The 24017-nt window shown below is 49.2% G+C and overlaps 1 protein-coding gene across 2 annotated transcripts in view; it reads left to right on the plus strand.

Moving 5' to 3' along the window:
• SF3B1 (splicing factor 3b subunit 1) overlaps positions 1-24017 on the plus strand; it is a 457301-nt gene that overhangs the window by 178240 nt on the left and 255044 nt on the right. For both annotated transcript variants that reach the window (XM_069225830.1, XM_069225831.1), the window contains one exon: positions 9648-9869. In XM_069225830.1, the coding sequence (XP_069081931.1) occupies positions 9648-9869 (222 nt within the window). The remainder of the gene's footprint in view (positions 1-9647; positions 9870-24017) is intronic.

The following is a 24017-nucleotide window of genomic DNA, read 5'->3' on the forward strand; positions in this document are numbered from 1 at the left end:
TCTTACCTATACTGCATAGGCAGTGAGAGGCTGGCATGGCACCCTGAGGGGAGTGCCATGTCGACTTACTCGTTTTGTCCTCACTAGCACACACAAGCTGGCAAGCAGTGTGTCTGTGCTGAGTGAGAGGTCTCCAGGGTGGCATAAGACATGCTGCAGCCCTTAGAGACCTTCCTTGGCATCAGGGCCCTTGGTACTAGAAGTACCAGTTACAAGGGACTTATCTGGATGCCAGGGTCTGCCAATTGTGGATACAAAAGTACAGGTTAGGGAAAGAACACTGGTGCTGGGGCCTGGTTAGCAGGCCTCAGCACACTTTCAATTGTAAACATAGCATCAGCAAAGGCAAAAAGTCAGGGGGCAACCATGCCAAGGAGGCATTTCCTTACACAACCCCCCCCCCAAACGAAAGAGGATGAGACTAACCTTTCCCAAGAGAGTCTTCATTTTCTAAGTGGAAGAACCTGGAAAGGCCATCTGCATTGGCATGGGCAGTCCCAGGTCTGTGTTCCACTATAAAGTCCATTCCCTGTAGGGAGATGGACCACCTCAACAGTTTAGGATTTTCACCTTTCATTTGCATTAGCCATTTGAGAGGTCTGTGGTCAGTTTGAACTAGGAAGTGAGTCCCAAAGAGGTATGGTCTCAGCTTCTTCAGGGACCAAACCACAGCAAAGGCCTCCCTCTCAATGGCACTCCAACGCTGCTCCCTGGGGAGTAACCTCCTGCTAATGAAAGCAACAGGCTGGTCAAGGCCATCATCATTTGTTTGGGACAAAACTGCCCCTATCCCATGTTCAGAGGCATCAGTCTGCACAATGAACTGCTTAGAATAATCTGGAGCTTTGAGAACTGGTGCTGAGCACATTGCCTGTTTCAGGGTGTCAAAGGCCTGTTGGCAGTCCACAGTCCAGTTTACTTTCTTGGGCATTTTCTTGGAGGTGAGTTCAGTGAGGGCTGTCACAATGGATCCATATCCCTTCACAAACCTCCTGTAATACCCAGTCAAGCCAAGGAATGCCCTGACCTGAGTCTGGGTTTTTGGAGCTACCCAGTCCAGAATAGTCTGGATCTTGGGTTGGAGTGGCTGAACTTGGCCTCCACCTACAAGGTGTCCCAAGTAAACCACAGTTCCCTGCCCTATCTGGCATTTGGATGCCTTGATAGAGAGGCCTGCAGATTGCAGAGCCTTCAAAACCTTCCTCAGGTGGACCAGGTGATCCTGCCAGGTGGAGCTAAAGACAGCAATATCATCAAGATAAGCTGTGCTAAAGGACTCCAAGCCAGCAAGGACTTGATTCACCAACCTTTGGAAGGTGGCAGGGGCATTCTTTAAACCAAAGGGCATAACAGTAAACTGATAATGCCCATCAGGTGTGGAGAATGCTGTCTTTTCTTTTGCTCCAGGTGCCATTTTTATTTGCCAGTACCCTGCTGTCAAGTCAAAGGTACTTAGAAATTTGGCAGCACCTAATTTATCAATGAGCTCATCAGCTCTTGGAATTGGATGAGCATCTGTCTTGGTGACAGAATTGAGCCCTCTGTAGTCCACACAAAACCTCATCTCTTTCTTTCCATCTTTGGTGTGAGGTTTGGGGACTAAGACCACTGGGCTAGCCCAGGGGCTGTCAGAGCGCTCAATTACTCCCAATTCCAGCATCTTGTGGACTTCCACCTTGATGCTTTCTTTAACATGGTCAGATTGTCTAAAGATTTTGTTCTTGACAGGCATGCTGTCTCCTGTGTCCACATCATGGGTACACAGGTGTGTCTGACCAGGGGTTAAGGAGAAGAGTTCAGGAAACTGTTGTAGGACTCTCCTACAATCAGCTTGCTGTTGGCCAGAGAGGGTGTCTGAGTAGATCACTCCATCTACTGTACCATCTTTTGGGTCTGATGACAGAAGATCAGGGAGAGGTTCACTCTCTGCCTCCTGATCCTCATCTGTTACCATCAACAGATTGACATCAGCCCTGTCGTGGAAGAGCTTAAGGCGGTTTACATGGATCACCCTCTTGGGGCTCCTGCTTGTGCCCAGGTCCACCAAGTAGGTGACCTGACTCTTCCTCTCTAGTACTGGGTAAGGGCCACTCCATTTGTCCTGGAGTACCCTGGGAGCCACAGGCTCCAGAACCCAGACTTTCTGCCCTGGTTGGAACTCAACCAGTGCAGCCTTTTGGTCATACCAAAACTTCTGGAGCTGTTGGCTGGCCTCAAGGTTTTTGGTTGCCTTTTCCATGTACTCTGCCATTCTAGAGCGAAGGCCAAGTACATAGTCCACTATGTCCTGTTTAGGCTCATGGAGAGGTCTCTCCCAGCCTTCTTTAACAAGGGCAAGTGGTCCCCTTACAGGATGACCAAACAGAAGTTCAAAGGGTGAGAATCCTACTCCCTTCTGTGGCACCTCTCTGTAAGCGAAAAGCAGACATGGCAAGAGGACATCCCATCTCCTTTTGAGCTTTTCTGGGAGCCCCATGATCATGCCTTTTAATGTCTTGTTGAATCTCTCAACCAAGCCATTAGTTTGTGGATGGTATGGTGTAGTGAATTTATAAGTCACTCCACACTCATTCCACATGTGCTTTAGGTATGCTGACATGAAGTTGGTACCTCTGTCAGACACCACCTCCTTAGGGAAACCCACTCTGGTAAAGATACCAATGAGGGCCTTGGCTACTGCAGGGGCAGTAGTCGACCTAAGGGGAATAGCTTCAGGATACCTGGTAGCATGATCCACTACTACCAGGATATACATATTTCCTGAGGCTGTGGGAGGTTCCAGTGGACCAACTATGTCCACACCCACTCTTTCAAAGGGAACCCCCACCACTGGAAGTGGAATGAGGGGGGCCTTTGGATGCCCACCTGTCTTACCACTGGCTTGACAGGTGGGGCAGGAGAGGCAAAACTCCTTAACCATGTTGGACATATTGGGCCAGTAGAAGTGGTTGACTAACCTCTCCCACGTCTTGGTTTGTCCCAAATGTCCAGCAAGGGGAATGTCATGGGCCAATGTTAGGATGAACTCTCTGAACAGCTGAGGCACTACCACTCTCCTAGTGGCACCAGGTTTGGGGTCTCTGGCCTCAGTGTACAGGAGTCCATCTTCCCAATAGACCCTATGCGTTCCATTTTTCTTGCCTTTGGACTCTTCAGCAGCTTGCTGCCTAAGGCCTTCAAGAGAGGGACAGGTTTCTTGTCCCTTACACAGCTCCTCCCTTGAGGGTCCCCCTGGGCCTAAGAGCTCAACCTGATAAGGTTCAAGCTCCAAAGGCTCAGTTCCCTCAGAGGGCAGAACTTCTTCCTGAGAAGAGAGGTTCCCTTTCTTTTGCTGTGTTGTAGTTGGTTTCCCAACTGACTTTCCTGTTCTCTTGGTAGGCTGGGCCATTCTTCCAGACTCCAGCTCTACTTGTTCACCCTGTGCCTTGCACTGTGCTCTTGTTTTCACACACACCAGTTCAGGGATACCCAGCATTGCTGCATGGGTTTTTAGTTCTACCTCAGCCCATGCTGAGGACTCCAGGTCATTTCCAAGCAGACAGTCCACTGGGATATTTGAGGAGACCACCACCTGTTTCAGGCCATTGACCCCTCCCCATTCTAAAGTAACCATTGCCATGGGATGTACTTTTCTCTGATTGTCAGCGTTGGTGACTGTGTAAGTTTTTCCAGTCAGGTATTGGCCAGGGGAAACCAGTTTCTCTGTCACCATGGTGACACTGGCACCTGTATCCCTCAGGCCCTCTATTCTAGTCCCATTAATTAAGAGTTGCTGTCTGTATTTTTGCATGTTAGGCGGCCAGACAGCTAGTGTGGCTAAATACACCCCACCCTCAGAAACTAGAGTAGCTTCAGTGTGGACCCTGATTTGCTCTGGGCACACTGTTGATCCCACTTGGAGACTAGCCATACCAGTGTTACCTGGATGGGAGTTTGGAGTGGAACCTTTCTTGGGACAGGCCTTGTCTCCAGTTTGGTGTCCATGCTGTTTACAGCTATGACACCAGGCCTTTTTGGGATCAAAGTTTTTACCCTTGTACCCATTGTTTTGTGAAGAGGCTCTGGGCCCACCCTCCTGTGCAGGTTTTTGGGGGCCTGTAGAAGACTCTTGACTATTTTTAGTTTTGGTTGTCTCATCACCCTTCCCCTGGGGAGTCTTTGTGACCCCTTTCTTTTGGTCACCCCCTGTTGAAGTCTTGGACACCCTTGTCTTGACCCAATGGTCCGCCTTCTTTCCCAATTCTTGGGGAGAAATTGGTCCTAGGTCTACCAGATGCTGATGCAGTTTATCATTGAAACAATTACTTAACAGGTGTTCTTTCACAAATAAATTGTACAGCCCATCATAATTACTTACACCACTGCCTTGAATCCAACCATCTAGTGTTTTCACTGAGTAGTCTACAAAGTCAACCCAGGTCTGGCTCGAGGATTTTTGAGCCCCCCTGAATCTAATCCTATACTCCTCAGTGGAGAATCCAAAGCCCTCAATCAGGGTACCCTTCATGAGGTCATAAGATTCTGCATCTTGTCCAGAGAGTGTGAGGAGTCTATCCCTACACTTTCCTGTGAACATTTCCCAAAGGAGAGCACCCCAGTGAGATCTGTTCACTTTTCTGGTTACACAAGCCCTCTCAAAAGCTGTGAACCATTTGGTGATGTCATCACCATCTTCATATTTAGTTACAATCCCTTTAGGGATTTTCAACATGTCAGGAGAATCTCTGACCCTATTTATATTGCTGCCACCATTGATGGGTCCTAGGCCCATCTCTTGTCTTTCCCTCTCTATGGCTAGGATCTGTCTTTCCAAAGCCAATCTTTTGGCCATCCTGGCTAACTGGATGTCCTCTTCACTGGGGCTATCCTCAGTGATTTCAGAGGTGTTGGTCTCTCCTGTGAGGGAACCAGCATCTCTGACTATTATTTTTGGAGTCAGGGTTTGAGGGACCCTGTTCTCCCTAGATAGGACTGGTAGGGGGGAATTGTCCTCCAAGTCACTATCCTCTTCCTCTGAGTTGCCACCCTCAGAGGGGTTGGCCTTTTCAAACTCTGCCAAAAGCTCCTGGAGCTGTATTTTGGTAGGTTTGGGGCCCATTGTTATTTTCTTTATTTTACAGAGTGACCTTAGCTCCCTCATCTTAAGATGGAGGTAAGGTGTGGTGTCGAGTTCCACCACAGTCACATCTGTGCTAGACATTTTGCTTCTAAAAGTTGGAATACTTTTTAAGAATCTACAACTGGTTCTAGAATCTAATTCAAACTTTTACAAACTTTTAAACTCTAAAAGAAATGCTAAACAGGGACTTAACACACAAGGCCCTAGCAGGACTTTTAAGAATTTAGAAAACTTTTCAAATTGCAAAAATCAATTTCTAATGACAATTTTGGAATTTGTCGTGTGATCAGGTATTGGCTGAGTAGTCCAGCAAATGCAAAGTCTTGTACCCCACCGCTGATCCACCAATGTAGGAAGTTGGCTCTGTATGTGCTATTTCAAAGTAAGGAATAGCATGCACAGAGTCCAAGGGTTCCCCTTAGAGGTAAAATAGTGGTAAAAATAGATAATACTAATGCTCTATTTTGTGGTAGTGTGGTCGAGCAGTAGGCTTATCCAAGGAGTAGTGTTAAGCATTTGTTGTACATACACATAGACAATAAATGAGGTACACACACTCAGAGACAAATCCAGCCAATAGGTTTTTGTATAGAAAAATATCTTTTCTTAGTTTATTTTAAGAACCACAGGTTCAAATTCTACATGTAATATCTCATTCGAAAGGTATTGCAGGTAAGTACTTTAGGAACTTCAAATCATCAAAATTGCATGTATACTTTTCAAGTTATTCACAAGTAACTGTTTTAAAAGTGGACACTTAGTGCAATTTTCACAGTTCCTAGGGGAGGTAAGTATTTGTTAGGTTAACCAGGTAAGTAAGACACTTACAGGGCTTAGTTCTTGGTCCAAGGTAGCCCACCGTTGGGGGTTCAGAGCAACCCCAAAGTCACCACACCAGCAGCCCAGGGCCGGTCAGGTGCAGAGTTCAAAGTGGTGCCCAAAACACATAGGCTAGAATGGAGAGAAGGGGGTGCCCCGGTTCCGGTCTGCTTGCAGGTAAGTACCCGCGTCTTCGGAGGGCAGACCAGGGGGGTTTTGTAGGGCACCGGGGGGGACACAAGTCCACACAGAAATTTCACCCTCAGCAGCGCGGGGGCGGCCGGGTGCAGTGTAGAAACAAGCGTCGGGTTTTCAATGTTAGTCTATGAGAGATCTCGGGATCTCTTCAGCGCTGCAGGCAGGCAAGGGGGGGATTCCTCGGGGAAACCTCCACTTGGGCAAGGGAGAGGGACTCCTGGGGGTCACTTCTCCAGTGAAAGTCCGGTCCTTCAGGTCCTGGGGGCTGCGGGTTCAGGGTCTCTCCCAGGCGTCGGGACTTTGGATTCAAAGAGTCGCGGTCAGGGGAAGCCTCGGGATTCCCTCTGCAGGCGGCGCTGTGGGGGCTCAGGGGGGACAGGTTTTGGTACTCACAGTATCAGAGTAGTCCTGGGGTCCCTCCTGAGGTGTCGGGTCTCCACCAGCCGAGTCAGGGTCGCCGGGTGCAGTGTTGCAAGTCTCACGCTTCTTGCGGGGAGCTTGCAGGGTTCTTTAAAGCTGCTGGAAACAAAGTTGCAGCCTTTCTTGGAGCAGGTCCGCTGTCCTCGGGAGTTTCTTGTCTTTTCGAAGCAGGGGCAGTCCTCAGAGGATGTCGAGGTCGCTGGTCCCTTTGGAAGGCGTCGCTGGAGCAGGATCTTTGGAAGGCAGGAGACAGGCCGGTGAGTTTCTGGAGCCAAGGCAGTTGTCGTCTTCTGGTCTTCCGCTGCAGGGGTTTTCAGCTGGGCAGTCCTTCTTCTTGTAGTTGCAGGAATCTAATTTTCTAGGGTTCAGGGTAGCCCTTAAATACTAAATTTAAGGGCGTGTTTAGGTCTGGGGGGTTAGTAGCCAATGGCTACTAGCCCTGAGGGTGGGTACACCCTCTTTGTGCCTCCTCCCAAGGGGAGGGGGTCACAATCCTAACCCTATTGGGGGAATCCTCCATCTGCAAGATGGAGGATTTCTAAAAGTTAGAGTCACCTCAGCTCAGGACACCTTAGGGGCTGTCCTGACTGGCCAGTGACTCCTCCTTGTTATTCTCATTATTTTCTCCGGCCTTGCCGCCAAAAGTGGGGCCTGGCCGGAGGGGGCGGGCAACTCCACTAGCTGGAGTGTCCTGCTGGGTTGGCACAAAGGAGGTGAGCCTTTGAGGCTCACCGCCAGGTGTGACAATTCTTGCCTGGGAGAGGTGTTAGCATCTCCACCCAGTGCAGGCTTTGTTACTGGCCTCAGAGTGACAAAGGCACTCTCCCCATGGGGCCAGCAACATGTCTCGGTTTGTGGCAGGCTGCTAAAACTAGTCAGCCTACACAGATAGTCGGTTAAGTTTCAGGGGGCACCTCTAAGGTGCCCTCTGTGGTGTATTTTACAATAAAATGTACACTGGCATCAGTGTGCATTTATTGTGCTGAGAAGTTTGATACCAAACTTCCCAGTTTTCAGTGTAGCCATTATGGTGCTGTGGAGTTCGTGTTTGACAGACTCCCAGACCATATACTCTTATGGCTACCCTGTACTTACAATGTCTAAGGTTTTGTTTAGACACTGTAGGGGTACCATGCTCATGCACTGGTACCCTCACCTATGGTATAGTGCACCCTGCCTTAGGGCTGTAAGGCCTGCTAGAGGGGTGTCTTACCTATACTGCATAGGCAGTGAGAGGCTGGCATGGCACCCTGAGGGGAGTGCCATGTCGACTTACTCGTTTTGTCCTCACTAGCACACACAAGCTGGCAAGCAGTGTGTCTGTGCTGAGTGAGAGGTCTCCAGGGTGGCATAAGACATGCTGCAGCCCTTAGAGACCTTCCTTGGCATCAGGGCCCTTGGTACTAGAAGTACCAGTTACAAGGGACTTATCTGGATGCCAGGGTCTGCCAATTGTGGATACAAAAGTACAGGTTAGGGAAAGAACACTGGTGCTGGGGCCTGGTTAGCAGGCCTCAGCACACTTTCAATTGTAAACATAGCATCAGCAAAGGCAAAAAGTCAGGGGGCAACCATGCCAAGGAGGCATTTCCTTACACCTACCCTGCCCTAAAACCTGCCCCACCCTGTCCTAAAGCTTCACTGACCCCCCCACCTTCACCCTAAATCCTAAAACCTACGCTGTCCTAAAACATACCCTGCCCTGTCTTAAAAACTACCCCATATCACCACCCCAAACCCTTAAACCTACCCTGCCCTGTCCTAAAACCTTCCCCTACTCTGTCCTAATAACTACCACAACCCTCCCTCACCAACCCAGACCCCACTTACCTCTCTCCTCTGGTCGCTGCTCCTTCCTACTTGCTTCCTTCCTTCCTTCCGCCCAACTGCTCTCTCTACCGTTACCACACAAATGTGTGGTAAACGCATGCATAGTAACGGCAGCGTGGTCAGTGCATATCGTAGCATTGACCGCGTTATTAGTGCTGTCTCCCTTTCTAGGGGCACCTCTTCTGCTCTCCAGGGGGATTGCGGGTGCTGGAGTTGTCAGCCACAATGGGGTACATGGAGAAATGTTTTTTTCTATCTGTATGCCCATTTGTGAAAATGCATAACAAATGTTTGCAGATTAAAAAAAAAATGAAAAAAATATATATAAACAGTAAAAGCATCAGGCCTAAAATCTATGTTAGAGACTTCCTTCCCCTGTCATTATTTGCATACCTTTGTTCCGTGTCTCTTTGGTATTAACTTTTCTTTTCTCCTTTTTTCTCCTTCAGCTATACCCCATCTCCTCTCTTTAGTCACTCAGTGCTTCATGCAGTGCATTACTTATTTATCTTTGTCCCTTTCATTTACCCGTTGCTTCTGCTACTCTCTCTGAGGCTGTTTTTTTTGTTTTTTGATGAACATATTAAAGGGACTCACAATTTCTTCCCTTTTCTTGTCTATCCTGGGGTTCCTTTCCTTTTTCCCTTCAAATTATATTTTCTTCTTTTGTTAAGTTGTTATTGGCAGTATCCCCCTTTTCCTAGTTTGAGTGTTAATACAACTTCTGTTCTATAATTCTATCCTTTTATGATTGTGTTTATTAGATTTGTATTAAGTTTTGCAAGTGCATCCTGGTATGTGACAGTCCACACCTGAAAGGGTTTGAAGATGGTGTTCTTACTAGAATCCTATAAATTGAGGCATAGCAGTAATAGTTCCAAACCTCCTACCAAGTAAGATGTCTATCCATTAAAAGTGGTTTTGTGGTCCATTGTTTTTAACCATTAAATGGTCTGCCTAGACATCTGTAGTGTACTTTTTGGTCATTTAATAGTTAAAAATGTCATTGGCAGATGGGAAGAAGGCCATTCTAGAATTGGGTTAATTTTTGTAAAAAGCTAGTGCACACATACATGCTGCAGGGTCCTTTGGTTATGTGTTGCATTTGAAATGTTATGATCCAGGTTATGTGTAGTAAGCCTGGTTGTGTGCAATACTGTCTATCATGCATTAGACTTGGTTTAAATCTGTTAAGAAATTTTGGCTGAAAACTCGTTGTGCTGCCATTTTGTGTTTTTGAAATAAAACTCTTGTTTTTTAGTTGGTCGATACCACAGTGGAGCTTGCAAATAAAGTGGGAGCTGCTGAAATAATTTCCAGAATTGTGGATGACTTAAAAGATGAAGCTGAACAGTACAGAAAAATGGTGATGGAAACTATTGAGAAGATCATGGGAAACCTTGGAGCAGCAGATATTGATCACAAACTTGAAGAGCAGCTCATTGATGGTATCCTCTATGCCTTTCAGGAACAGACCACAGAGGTACGTTGTGACATTGAATCGAAAATGTCGCTGTCTATGAACGAATTCAATGTAAAACACCTCCCTCCCAACAGGATTACGTGCAAATCTGCCTTCCAAGGCAGTGGGGCTTCAACGAGCCCACCCCCCCTTTGAATGCAGATCTGGCTTCCCTTTGAGGCGGACAATGCTGACCCCACTGAACGAGGGGCAATTTAGTAGTCAATAAGGCATGTCCACCCCTCAGGTCAGTTCCACCCCTAAGGTGAGCTGCCTGATGTGGAAACATTTGAAAGTCTGCCATCCTGGTGTTGGCAGAACTAGGAACTCTAGGACAGGGTTATGCAACTTACCACAGGTGGTCATTGTAAGGAAATGCCTCCTTGGCATGGTTACCCCCTGACATTTTGCCTTTGCTGATGCTATGTTTTGATTTGAAAGTTTGCTGAGGCCTGCTAACCAGGCCCCAGCACCAGTGTTCTTTCCCTAACCTGTACTTTTGTTTTACACAATTGGCACACCCTGGCATCCAGGTAAGTCCCTTGTAACTGGTACCCCTGGTACCAAGGGCCCTGATGCCAGGGAAGGTCTCTAAGGGCTGCAGCATAGCTTATGCCACCCTGGGGACCCCTCACTCAGCACAGACACACTGCTTGTGTGTGCTGGTGAGAACAAAACGAGTAAGTCGACATGGCACTCCCCTCAGGGTGCCATGCCAACCTCACACTGCCTATGCAGTATAGATAAGTCACCCCTCTAGCAGGCCTTACAGCCCTAAGGCAGGGTGCACTATACCATAGGTGAGGGCACCAGTGCAAGAGCACTGTGCCCCTACAGTGTCTAAGCAAAACCTTAGACATTGTAAGTGCAGGGTAGCCATAAGAGTATATGGTCTGGGAGTCTGTCAAACACGGACTCCACAGCACCATAATGGCTACACTGAAAACTGGGAAGTTTGGTATCAAACTTCTCAGCACAATAAATGCACACTGATGCCAGTGTACATTTTATTGTAAAATACACCCCAGAGGGCACCCTAGAGGTGCCCCCTGAAACCTTAACCAACTACCTGTGTAGGCTGACTGGTTCTAGCAGCCTGCCACACTCTAGACATGTTGCTGGCCCCATGGGGAGAGTGCCTTTGTCACTCTGAGGCCAGTAACAAAGCCTGCACTAGGTGGAGATGCTAACACCTCCCCCAGGCAGGAGCTGTAACACATGGTGGTGAGCCTCAAAGGCTCACCCCCTTTGTTCCAGCACCGCAGGGCACTCCAGCTAGTGGAGTTGCCTGCCCCCTCCGGCCACGGGCCCACTTTTGGCGGCAAGGCCGGAGGAAATAATGAGAATAACAAGGAGGAGACACTGGCCAGTCAGGACAGCCCCTAAGGTGTCCTGAGCTGAAGTGACTCTAACTTTTAGAAATCCTCCATCTTGCAGATGGAGGATTCCCCCAATAGGGATAGGATTGTGACCCCCTCCCCTTGGGAGGAGGCACAAAGAGGGTGTACCCACCCTCAGGGCTAGTAGCCATTGGCTACTAACCCCCCAGACCTAAACACGCCCTTAAATTGAGTATTTAAGGGCTTCCCTGAACCTAAAGATTTAGATTCCTGCAACTTACAAGAAGAAGAAGACTGCTGAGCTGAAAACCCCTGCAGAAGAAGAAAGAAGACACCAACTTCTTTGGCCCCAGTCCTACCGGCTTGTCTCCTGCCTTCCAAAGAAACCTGCTCCAGCGACGCTTTCCCCAGGACCAGCGACCTCTGAATCCTCAGAGGACTGCCCTGCTTCAAGAAAGACTAGAAACTCCCGAGGACAGCAGCCCTGTTCCAAAAAGACTGCAACTTTGTTACAGAGGAGCAGATTTAAAGACCCCTGCAATCCCCGCAAGAAGCGTGAGACTTGCAACACTGCACCCGGCGACCCCGACTCGACTGGTGGAGAAACAACGTGTAGGAAGTTGGCTCTGTATGTGCTATTTCAAAGTAAGGAATAGCATGCACAGAGTCCAAGGGTTCCCCTTAGAGGTAAAATAGTGGTAAAAGGAGATAATACTAATGCTCTATTTTGTGGTAGTGTGGTCGAGCAGTAGGCTTATCCAAGGAGTAGTGTTAAGCATTTGTTGTACATACACATAGACAATAAATGAGGTACACACACTCAGAGACAAATCCAGCCAATAGGTTTTGTTGTAGAAAAATATCTTTTCTTAGTTTATTTTAAGAAACACAGGTTCAAATTTAACATGTAATATCTTGTTTGAAAGGTATTGCAGGTAAGTATATTAGGAACTTTGAATCATTTCAATTGCATGTATACTTTTCAAGTTATTCACTAATAGCTATTTAAAAAGTGGACACTTAGTGCAATTTTCACAGTTCCTGGGGGAGGTAAGTGTAGGAAGTTGGCTCTGTATGTGCTATTTCAAAGTAAGGAATAGCATGCACAGAGTCCAAGGGTTCCCCTTAGAGGTAAAATAGTGGTAAAAAATAGATAATACTAATGCTCTATTTTGTGGTAGTGTGGTCGAGCAGTAGGCTTATCCAAGGAGTAGTGTTAAGCATTTGTTGTACATACACAAGACAATAAATGAGGTACACACACTCAGAGACAAATCCAGCCAATAGGTTTTTATATAGAAAAATATCTTTTCTTAGTTTATTTTAAGAACCACAGGTTCAAATTCTACATGTAATATCTCATTCGAAAGGTATTGCAGGTAAGTACTTTAGGAACTTCAAATCATCAAAATTGCATGTATACTTTTCAAGTTATTGACAAATAGCTGTTTTAAAAGTGGACACTTAGTGCAATTCTCACAGTTCCTAGGGGAGGTAAGTATTTGTTAGGTTAACCAGGTAAGTAAGACACTTATAGGGCTCAGTTCTTGGTCCAAGGTAGCCCACCGTTGGGGGTTCAGAGCAACCCCAAAGTCACCACACCAGCAGCTCAGGGCCGGTCAGGTGCAGAGTTCAAAGTGGTGCCCAAAACACATAGGCTAGAATGGAGAGAAGGGGGTGCCCCGGTTCCGGTCTGCTTGCAGGTAAGTACCCGCGTCTTCGGAGGGCAGATCAGGGGGGTTTTGTAGGGCACCGGGGGGGACACAAGCCCACACAGAAATCTCACCCTCAGCAGCGCGGGGGCGGCCGGGTGCAGTGTAGGAACAGGCGTCGGGTTCGCAATGTTAGTCTATGAGAGATCTCGGGATCTCTTCAGCGCTGCAGGCAGGCAAGGGGGGGATTCCTCGGGGAAACCTCCACTTGGGTAAGGGAGAGGGACTCCTGGGGGTCACTTCTCCAGTGAAAGTCCGGTCCGTCAGGTCCTGGGGGCTGCGGGTGCAGGGTCTCTCCCAGGCGTCGGGACTTTAGGTTCAAAGAGTCGCGGTCAGGGGAAGCCTCGGGATTCCCTCTGCAGGCGGCGCTGTGGGGGCTCAGGGGGGACAGGTTTTGGTACTCACAGTATCAGAGTAGTCCTGGGGTCCCTCCTGAGGTGTCGGATCTCCACCAGCCGAGTCGGGGTCGCCGGGTGCAGTGTTGCAAGTCTCACGCTTCTTGCGGGGAGCTTGCAGGGTTCTTTAAAGCTGCTGGAAACAAAGTTGCAGCTTTTCTTGGAGCAGGTCCGCTGTCCTCGGGAGTTTCTTGTCTTTTCGAAGCAGGGGCAGTCCTCAGAGGATGTCGAGGTCGCTGGTCCCTTTGGAAGGCGTCGCTGGAGCAGGATCTTTGGAAGGCAGGAGACAGGCCGGTGAGTTTCTGGAGCCAAGGCAGTTGTCGTCTTCTGGTCTTCCGCTGCAGGGGTTTTCAGCTAGGCAGTCCTTCTTGTAGTTGCAGGAATCTAATTTTCTAGGGTTCAGGGTAGCCCTTAAATACTAAATTTAAGGGCGTGTTTAGGTCTGGGGGGTTAGTAGCCAATGGCTACTAGCCCTGAGGGTGGGTACACCCTCTTTGTGCCTCCTCCCAAGGGGAGGGGGTCACAATCCTAACCCTATTGGGGGAATCCTCCATCTGCAAGATGGAGGATTTCTAAAAGTTAGAGTCACCTCAGCTCAGGACACCTTAGGGGCTGTCCTGACTGGCCAGTGACTCCTCCTTGTTATTCTCATTATTTTCTCCGGCCTTGCCGCCAAAAGTGGGGCCTGGCCGGAGGGGGCGGGCAACTCCACTAGCTGGAGTGTCCTGCTGGGTTGGCACAAAGGAGGTGAGCCTTTGAGGCTCACCGCCAGGTGTGACAATTCTTGCCTGGGAGAGGTGTTAGCATCTCCACCCAGTGCAGGCTTTGTTACTGGCCTCAGAGTGACAAAGGCACTCTCCCCATGGGGCCAGCAACATGTCTCGGTTTGTGGCAGGCTGCTAAAACTAGTCAGCCTACACAGATAGTCGGTTAAGTTTCAGGGGGCACCTCTAAGGTGCCCTCTGTGGTGTATTTTACAATAAAATGTACACTGGCATCAGTGTGCATTTATTGTGCTGAGAAGTTTGATACCAAACTTCCCAGTTTTCAGTGTAGCCATTATGGTGCTGTGGAGTTCGTGTTTGACAGACTCCCAGACCATATACTCTTATGGCTACCCTGCACTTGCAATGTCTAAGGTTTTGTTTAGACACTGTAGGGGTACCATGCTCATGCACTGGTACCCTCACCTATGGTATAGTGCACCCTGCCTTAGGGCTGTAAGGCCTGCTAGAGGGGTGTCTTACCTATACTGCATAGGCAGTGAGAGGCTGGCATGGCACCCTGAGGGGAGTGCCATGTCGACTTACTCGTTTTGTCCTCACTAGCACACACAAGCTGGCAAGCAGTGTGTCTGTGCTGAGTGAGAGGTCTCCAGGGTGGCATAAGACATGCTGCAGCCCTTAGAGACCTTCCTTGGCATCAGGGCCCTTGGTACTAGAAGTACCAGTTACAAGGGACTTATCTGGATGCCAGGGTCTGCCAATTGTGGATACAAAAGTACAGGTTAGGGAAAGAACACTGGTGCTGGGGCCTGGTTAGCAGGCCTCAGCACACTTTCAATTGTAAACATAGCATCAGCAAAGGCAAAAAGTCAGGGGGCAACCATGCCAAGGAGGCATTTCCTTACACAACCCCCCCCCAAACGAAAGAGGATGAGACTAACCTTTCCCAAGAGAGTCTTCATTTTCTAAGTGGAAGAACCTGGAAAGGCCATCTGCATTGGCATGGGCAGTCCCAGGTCTGTGTTCCACTATAAAGTCCATTCCCTGTAGGGAGATGGACCACCTCAACAGTTTAGGATTTTCACCTTTCATTTGCATTAGCCATTTGAGAGGTCTGTGGTCAGTTTGAACTAGGAAGTGAGTCCCAAAGAGGTATGGTCTCAGCTTCTTCAGGGACCAAACCACAGCAAAGGCCTCCCTCTCAATGGCACTCCAACGCTGCTCCCTGGGGAGTAACCTCCTGCTAATGAAAGCAACAGGCTGGTCAAGGCCATCATCATTTGTTTGGGACAAAACTGCCCCTATCCCATGTTCAGAGGCATCAGTCTGCACAATGAACTGCTTAGAATAATCTGGAGCTTTGAGAACTGGTGCTGAGCACATTGCCTGTTTCAGGGTGTCAAAGGCCTGTTGGCAGTCCACAGTCCAGTTTACTTTCTTGGGCATTTTCTTGGAGGTGAGTTCAGTGAGGGCTGTCACAATGGATCCATATCCCTTCACAAACCTCCTGTAATACCCAGTCAAGCCAAGGAATGCCCTGACCTGAGTCTGGGTTTTTGGAGCTACCCAGTCCAGAATAGTCTGGATCTTGGGTTGGAGTGGCTGAACTTGGCCTCCACCTACAAGGTGTCCCAAGTAAACCACAGTTCCCTGCCCTATCTGGCATTTGGATGCCTTGATAGAGAGGCCTGCAGATTGCAGAGCCTTCAAAACCTTCCTCAGGTGGACCAGGTGATCCTGCCAGGTGGAGCTAAAGACAGCAATATCATCAAGATAAGCTGTGCTAAAGGACTCCAAGCCAGCAAGGACGTGATTCACCAACCTTTGGAAGGTGGCAGGGGCATTCTTTAAACCAAAGGGCATAACAGTAAACTGATAATGCCCATCAGGTGTGGAGAATGCTGTCTTTTCTTTTGCTCCAGGTGCCATTTTTATTTGCCAGTACCCTGCTGTCAAGTCAAAGGTACTTAGAAATTTGGCAGCACCTAATTTATCAATGAGCTCATCAGCTCTTGGAATTGGATGAGCATCTGTCTTGGTGACAGAATTGAGCCCTCTGTAGTCCACACAAAACCTCATCTCTTTCTTTCCATCTTTGGTGTGAGGTTTGGGGACTAAGACCACTGGGCTAGCCCAGGGGCTGTCAGAGCGCTCAATTACTCCCAATTCCAGCATCTTGTGGACCTCCACCTTGATGCTTTCTTTAACATGGTCAGATTGTCTAAAGATTTTGTTCTTGACAGGCATGCTGTCTCCTGTGTCCACATCATGGGTACACAGGTGTGTCTGACCAGGGGTTAAGGAGAAGAGTTCAGGAAACTGTTGTAGGACTCTCCTACAATCAGCTTGCTGTTGGCCAGAGAGGGTGTCTGAGTAGATCACTCCATCTACTGTACCATCTTTTGGGTCTGATGACAGAAGATCAGGGAGAGGTTCACTCTCTGCCTCCTGATCCTCATCTGTTACCATCAACAGATTGACATCAGCCCTGTCGTGGAAGAGCTTAAGGCGGTTTACATGGATCACCCTCTTGGGGCTCCTGCTTGTGCCCAGGTCCACCAAGTAGGTGACCTGACTCTTCCTCTCTAGTACTGGGTAAGGGCCACTCCATTTGTCCTGGAGTGCCCTGGGAGCCACAGGCTCCAGAACCCAGACTTTCTGCCCTGGTTGGAACTCAACCAGTGCAGCCTTTTGGTCATACCAAAACTTCTGGAGCTGTTGGCTGGCCTCAAGGTTTTTGGTTGCCTTTTCCATGTACTCTGCCATTCTAGAGCGAAGGCCAAGTACATAGTCCACTATGTCCTGTTTAGGCTCATGGAGAGGTCTCTCCCAGCCTTCTTTAACAAGGGCAAGTGGTCCCCTTACAGGATGACCAAACAGAAGTTCAAAGGGTGAGAATCCTACTCCCTTCTGTGGCACCTCTCTGTAAGCGAAAAGCAGACATGGCAAGAGGACATCCCATCTCCTTTTGAGCTTTTCTGGGAGCCCCATGATCATGCCTTTTAATGTCTTGTTGAATCTCTCAACCAAGCCATTAGTTTGTGGATGGTATGGTGTAGTGAATTTATAAGTCACTCCACACTCATTCCACATGTGCTTTAGGTATGCTGACATGAAGTTGGTACCTCTGTCAGACACCACCTCCTTAGGGAAACCCACTCTGGTAAAGATACCAATGAGGGCCTTGGCTACTGCAGGGGCAGTAGTCGACCTAAGGGGAATAGCTTCAGGATACCTGGTAGCATGATCCACTACTACCAGGATATACATATTTCCTGAGGCTGTGGGAGGTTCTAGTGGACCAACTATGTCCACACCCACTCTTTCAAAGGGAACCCCCACCACTGGAAGTGGAATGAGGGGGGCCTTTGGATGCCCACCTGTCTTACCACTGGCTTGACAGGTGGGGCAGGAGAGGCAAAACTCCTTAACCATGTTGGACATATTGGGCCAGTAGAAGTGGTTGACTAACCTCTCCCACGTCTTGGTTTGTCCCAAATGTCCAGCAAGGGGAATGTCATGGGCCAATGTTAGGATGAACTTCCTGAACAGCTGAGGCACTACCACTCTCCTAGTGGCACCAGGTTTGGGGTCTCTGGCCTCAGTGTACAGGAGTCCATCTTCCCAATAGACCCTATGCGTTCCATTTTTCTTGCCTTTGGACTCTTCAGCAGCTTGCTGCCTAAGGCCTTCGAGAGGGGCAGGTTTCTTGTCCCTTACACAGCTCCTCCCTTGAGGGTCCCCCTGGGCCTAAGAGCTCAACCTGATAAGGTTCAAGCTCCAAAGGCTCAGTTCCCTCAGAGGGCAGAACTTCTTCCTGAGAAGAGAGGTTCCCTTTCTTTTGCTGTGTTGCAGTTGGTTTCCCAGCTGACTTTCCTGTTCTCTTGGTAGGCTGGGCCATTCTTCCAGACTCCAGCTCTACTTGTTCACCCTGTGCCTTGCACTGTGCTCTTGTTTTCACACACACTAGTTCAGGGATACCCAGCATTGCTGCATGGGTTTTTAGTTCTACCTCAGCCCATGCTGAGGACTCCAGGTCATTTCCAAGCAGACAGTCCACTGGGATATTTGAGGAGACCACCACCTGTTTCAGGCCATTGACCCCTCCCCATTCTAAAGTAACCATTGCCATGGGATGTACTTTTCTCTGATTGTCAGCGTTGGTGACTGTGTAAGTTTTTCCAGTCAGGTATTGGCCAGGGGAAACCAGTTTCTCTGTCACCATGGTGACACTGGCACCTGTATCCCTCAGGCCCTCTATTCTAGTCCCATTAATTAAGAGTTGCTGTCTGTATTTTTGCATGTTAGGCGGCCAGACAGCTAGTGTGGCTAAATCCACCCCACCCTCAGAAACTAGAGTAGCTTCAGTGTGGACCCTGATTTGCTCTGGGCACACTGTTGATCCCACTTGGAGACTAGCCATACCAGTGTTACCTGGATGGGAGTTTGGAGTGGAACCTTTCTTGGGACAGGCCTTGTCTCCAGTTTGGTGTCCATGCTGTTTACAGCTATGACACCAGGCCTTTTTGGGATCAAAGTTTTTACCCTTGTACCCATTGTTTTGTGAAGAGGCTCTGGGCCCACCCTCCTGTGCAGGTTTTTGGGGGCCTGTAGAAGACTCTTTACTATTTTTAGTTTTGGTTGTCTCATCACCCTTCCCCTGGGGAGTCTTTGTGACCCCTTTCTTTTGGTCACCCCCTGTTGAAGTCTTGGACACCCTTGTCTTGACCCAATGGTCCGCCTTCTTTCCCAATTCTTGGGGAGAAATTGGTCCTAGGTCTACCAGATGCTGATGCAGTTTATCATTGAAACAATTACTCAATAGGTGTTCTTTCACAAATAAATTGTACAGCCCATCATAATTATTTACACCACTGCCTTGAATCCAACCATCTAGTGTTTTCACTGAGTAGTCAACAAAGTCAACCCAGGTCTGGCTCGAGGATTTTTGAGCCCCCCTGAACCTAATCCTGTACTCCTCAGTGGAGAATCCAAAGCCCTCAATCAGGGTACCCTTCATGAGGTCATAAGATTCTGCATCTTGTCCAGAGAGTGTGAGGAGTCTATCCCTACACTTTCCTGTGAACATTTCCCAAAGGAGAGCACCCCAGTGAGATCTGTTCACTTTTCTGGTTACACAAGCCCTCTCAAAAGCTGTGAACCATTTGGTGATGTCATCACCATCTTCATATTTAGTTACAATCCCTTTGGGGATTTTCAACATGTCAGGAGAATCTCTGACCCTATTTATGTTGCTGCCACCATTGATGGGTCCTAGGCCCATCTCTTGTCTTTCCCTCTCTATGGCTAGGATCTGTCTTTCCAAAGCCAATCTTTTGGCCATCCTGGCTAACTGGATGTCCTCTTCACTGGGGCTATCCTCAGTGATTTCAGAGGTGTTGGTCTCTCCTGTGAGGGAACCAGCATCTCTGACTATTATTTTAGGAGTCAGGGTTTGAGGGACCCTGTTCTCCCTAGATAGGACTGGTAGGGGGGAATTGTCCTCCAAGTCACTATCCTCTTCCTCTGAGTTGCCACCCTCAGAGGGGTTGGCCTTTTCAAACTCTGCCAAAAGCTCCTGGAGCTGTATTTTGGTAGGTTTGGGGCCCATTGTTATTTTCTTTATTTTACAGAGTGACCTTAGCTCCCTCATCTTAAGATGGAGGTAAGGTGTGGTGTCGAGTTCCACCACAGTCACATCTGTGCTAGACATTTTGCTTCTAAAAGTTGGAATACTTTTTAAGAATCTACAACTGGTTCTAGAATCTAATTCAAACTTTTACAACTTTTTAAACTCTAAAAGAAATGCTAAACAGGATCTAACACAAGGCCCTAGCAGGACTTTTAAGAATTTAGAAAACTTTTCAAATTGCAAAAATCAATTTCTAATGACAATTTTGGAATTTGTCGTGTGATCAGGTATTGGCTGAGTAGTCCAGCAAATGCAAAGTCTTGTACCCCACCGCTGATCCACCAATGTAGGAAGTTGGCTCTGTATGTGCTATTTCAAAGTAAGGAATAGCATGCACAGAGTCCAAGGGTTCCCCTTAGAGGTAAAATAGTGGTAAAAAATAGATAATACTAATGCTCTATTTTGTGGTAGTGTGGTCGAGCAGTAGGCTTATCCAAGGAGTAGTGTTAAGCATTTGTTGTACATACACAAGACAATAAATGAGGTACACACACTCAGAGACAAATCCAGCCAATAGGTTTTTATATAGAAAAATATCTTTTCTTAGTTTATTTTAAGAACCACAGGTTCAAATTCTACATGTAATATCTCATTCGAAAGGTATTGCAGGTAAGTACTTTAGGAACTTCAAATCATCAAAATTGCATGTATACTTTTCAAGTTATTGACAAATAGCTGTTTTAAAAGTGGACACAGTGCAATTTTCACAGTTCCTAGGGGAGGTAAGTATTTGTTAGGTTAACCAGGTAAGTAAGACACTTATAGGGCTCAGTTCTTGGTCCAAGGTAGCCCACCGTTGGGGGTTCAGAGCAACCCCAAAGTCACCACACCAGCAGCTCAGGGCCGGTCAGGTGCAGAGTTCAAAGTGGTGCCCAAAACACATAGGCTAGAATGGAGAGAAGGGGGTGCCCCGGTTCCGGTCTGCTTGCAGGTAAGTACCCGCGTCTTCGGAGGGCAGATCAGGGGGGTTTTGTAGGGCACCGGGGGGGACACAAGCCCACACAGAAATCTCACCCTCAGCAGCGCGGGGGCGGCCGGGTGCAGTGTAGGAACAGGCGTCGGGTTCGCAATGTTAGTCTATGAGAGATCTCGGGATCTCTTCAGCGCTGCAGGCAGGCAAGGGGGGGATTCCTCGGGGAAACCTCCACTTGGGTAAGGGAGAGGGACTCCTGGGGGTCACTTCTCCAGTGAAAGTCCGGTCCGTCAGGTCCTGGGGGCTGCGGGTGCAGGGTCTCTCCCAGGCGTCGGGACTTTAGGTTCAAAGAGTCGCGGTCAGGGGAAGCCTCGGGATTCCCTCTGCAGGCGGCGCTGTGGGGGCTCAGGGGGGACAGGTTTTGGTACTCACAGTATCAGAGTAGTCCTGGGGTCCCTCCTGAGGTGTCGGTTCTCCACCAGCCGAGTCGGGGTCGCCGGGTGCAGTGTTGCAAGTCTCACGCTTCTTGCGGGGAGCTTGCAGGGTTCTTTAAAGCTGCTGGAAACAAAGTTGCAGCTTTTCTTGGAGCAGGTCCGCTGTCCTCGGGAGTTTCTTGTCTTTTCGAAGCAGGGGCAGTCCTCAGAGGATGTCGAGGTCGCTGGTCCCTTTGGAAGGCGTCGCTGGAGCAGGATCTTTGGAAGGCAGGAGACAGGCCGGTGAGTTTCTGGAGCCAAGGCAGTTGTCGTCTTCTGGTCTTCCGCTGCAGGGGTTTTCAGCTAGGCAGTCCTTCTTCTTGTAGTTGCAGGAATCTAATTTTCTAGGGTTCAGGGTAGCCCTTAAATACTAAATTTAAGGGCGTGTTTAGGTCTGGGGGGTTAGTAGCCAATGGCTACTAGCCCTGAGGGTGGGTACACCCTCTTTGTGCCTCCTCCCAAGGGGAGGGGGTCACAATCCTAACCCTATTGGGGGAATCCTCCATCTGCAAGATGGAGGATTTCTAAAAGTTAGAGTCACCTCAGCTCAGGACACCTTAGGGGCTGTCCTGACTGGCCAGTGACTCCTCCTTGTTATTCTCATTATTTTCTCCGGCCTTGCCGCCAAAAGTGGGGCCTGGCCGGAGGGGGCGGGCAACTCCACTAGCTGGAGTGTCCTGCTGGGTTGGCACAAAGGAGGTGAGCCTTTGAGGCTCACCGCCAGGTGTGACAATTCTTGCCTGGGAGAGGTGTTAGCATCTCCACCCAGTGCAGGCTTTGTTACTGGCCTCAGAGTGACAAAGGCACTCTCCCCATGGGGCCAGCAACATGTCTCGGTTTGTGGCAGGCTGCTAAAACTAGTCAGCCTACACAGATAGTCGGTTAAGTTTCAGGGGGCACCTCTAAGGTGCCCTCTGTGGTGTATTTTACAATAAAATGTACACTGGCATCAGTGTGCATTTATTGTGCTGAGAAGTTTGATACCAAACTTCCCAGTTTTCAGTGTAGCCATTATGGTGCTGTGGAGTTCGTGTTTGACAGACTCCCAGACCATATACTCTTATGGCTACCCTGCACTTGCAATGTCTAAGGTTTTGTTTAGACACTGTAGGGGTACCATGCTCATGCACTGGTACCCTCACCTATGGTATAGTGCACCCTGCCTTAGGGCTGTAAGGCCTGCTAGAGGGGTGTCTTACCTATACTGCATAGGCAGTGAGAGGCTGGCATGGCACCCTGAGGGGAGTGCCATGTCGACTTACTCGTTTTGTCCTCACTAGCACACACAAGCTGGCAAGCAGTGTGTCTGTGCTGAGTGAGAGGTCTCCAGGGTGGCATAAGACATGCTGCAGCCCTTAGAGACCTTCCTTGGCATCAGGGCCCTTGGTACTAGAAGTACCAGTTACAAGGGACTTATCTGGATGCCAGGGTCTGCCAATTGTGGATACAAAAGTACAGGTTAGGGAAAGAACACTGGTGCTGGGGCCTGGTTAGCAGGCCTCAGCACACTTTCAATTGTAAACATAGCATCAGCAAAGGCAAAAAGTCAGGGGGCAACCATGCCAAGGAGGCATTTCCTTACAGTAAGTTTTTGTTAGTTTTACCAGGTAAGTACGACACTTACAGGGTTCAGTTCTTGGTCCAAGGTAGCCCACCGTTGGGGGTTCAGAGCAACCCCAAAGTTACCACACCAGCAGCTCAGGGCCGGTCAGGTGCAGAGTTCAAAGTGGTGCCCAAAACGCATAGGCTCCAATGGAGAGAAGGGGGTGCCCCGGTTCCAGTCTGCCAGCAGGTAAGTACCCGCGTCTTCGGGGGGCAGACCAGGGGGGTTTTGTAGGGCACCGGGGGGGACACAAGCCCACACAGAAATTTCACCCTCAGCGGCGCGGGGGCGGCCGGGTGCAGTGTTAGAACAAGCGTCGGGTTCGCAATGGAAGTCAATGAGAGATCAAGGGATCTCTTCAGCGCTGCAGGCAGGCAAGGGGGGGGTTCCTCGGGGAAACCTCCACTTGGGCAAGGGAGAGGGACTCCTGGGGGTCACTTCTGCAGTGAAAGTCCGGTCCTTCAGGTCCTGGGGGCTGCGGGTGCAGGGTCTTTTCCAGGCGTCGGGACTTAGGTTTCAGAGAGTCGCGGTCAGGGGAAGCCTCGGGATTCCCTCTGCAGGCGGCGCTGTGGGGGCTCAGGGGGGACAGGTTTTGGTACTCACAGTCGTAGAGTAGTCCGGGGGTCCTCCCTGAGGTGTTGGTTCTCCACCAGCCGAGTCGGGGTCGCCGGGTGCAGGGTTGCAAGTCTCACGCTTCTTGCGGGGAGATTGCAGGGGTCTTTAAAGCTGCTCCTTTGGATAAAGTTGCAGTCTTTTTGGAGCAGGTCCGCTGTCCTCGGGAGTTTCTTGTCGTCGTCGAAGCAGGGCAGTCCTCAGAGGATTCAGAGGTCGCTGGTCCCTTTGGAAGGCGTCGCTGGAGCAGAGTTCTTTGGAAGGCAGGAGACAGGCCGGTGAGTTTCTGGAGCCAAGGCAGTTGTTGTCTTCTGGTCTTCCTCTGCAGGGGTTTTCAGCTAAGCAGTCCTTCTTCTTGTTGTTGCAGGAATCTAATTTTCTAGGGTTCAGGGTAGCCCTTAAATACTAAATTTAAGGGCGTGTTTAGGTCTGGGGGGTTAGTAGCCAATGGCTACTAGCCCTGAGGGTGGGTACACCCTCTTTGTGCCTCCTCCCAAGGGGAGGGGGTCACAATCCTAACCCTATTGGGGGAATCCTCCATCTGCAAGATGGAGGATTTCTAAAAGTTAGAGTCACCTCAGCTCAGGACACCTTAGGGGCTGTCCTGACTGGCCAGTGACTCCTCCTTGTTATTCTCATTAGTTTCTCCGGCCTTGCCGCCAAAAGTGGGGGCCGGAGGGGGCGGGCAACTCCACTAGCTGGAG

This window comes from Pleurodeles waltl, chromosome 3_1 (assembly GCF_031143425.1).
Source record: "Pleurodeles waltl isolate 20211129_DDA chromosome 3_1, aPleWal1.hap1.20221129, whole genome shotgun sequence".
In the NCBI taxonomy this organism is placed as follows: domain Eukaryota; kingdom Metazoa; phylum Chordata; class Amphibia; order Caudata; family Salamandridae; genus Pleurodeles; species Pleurodeles waltl.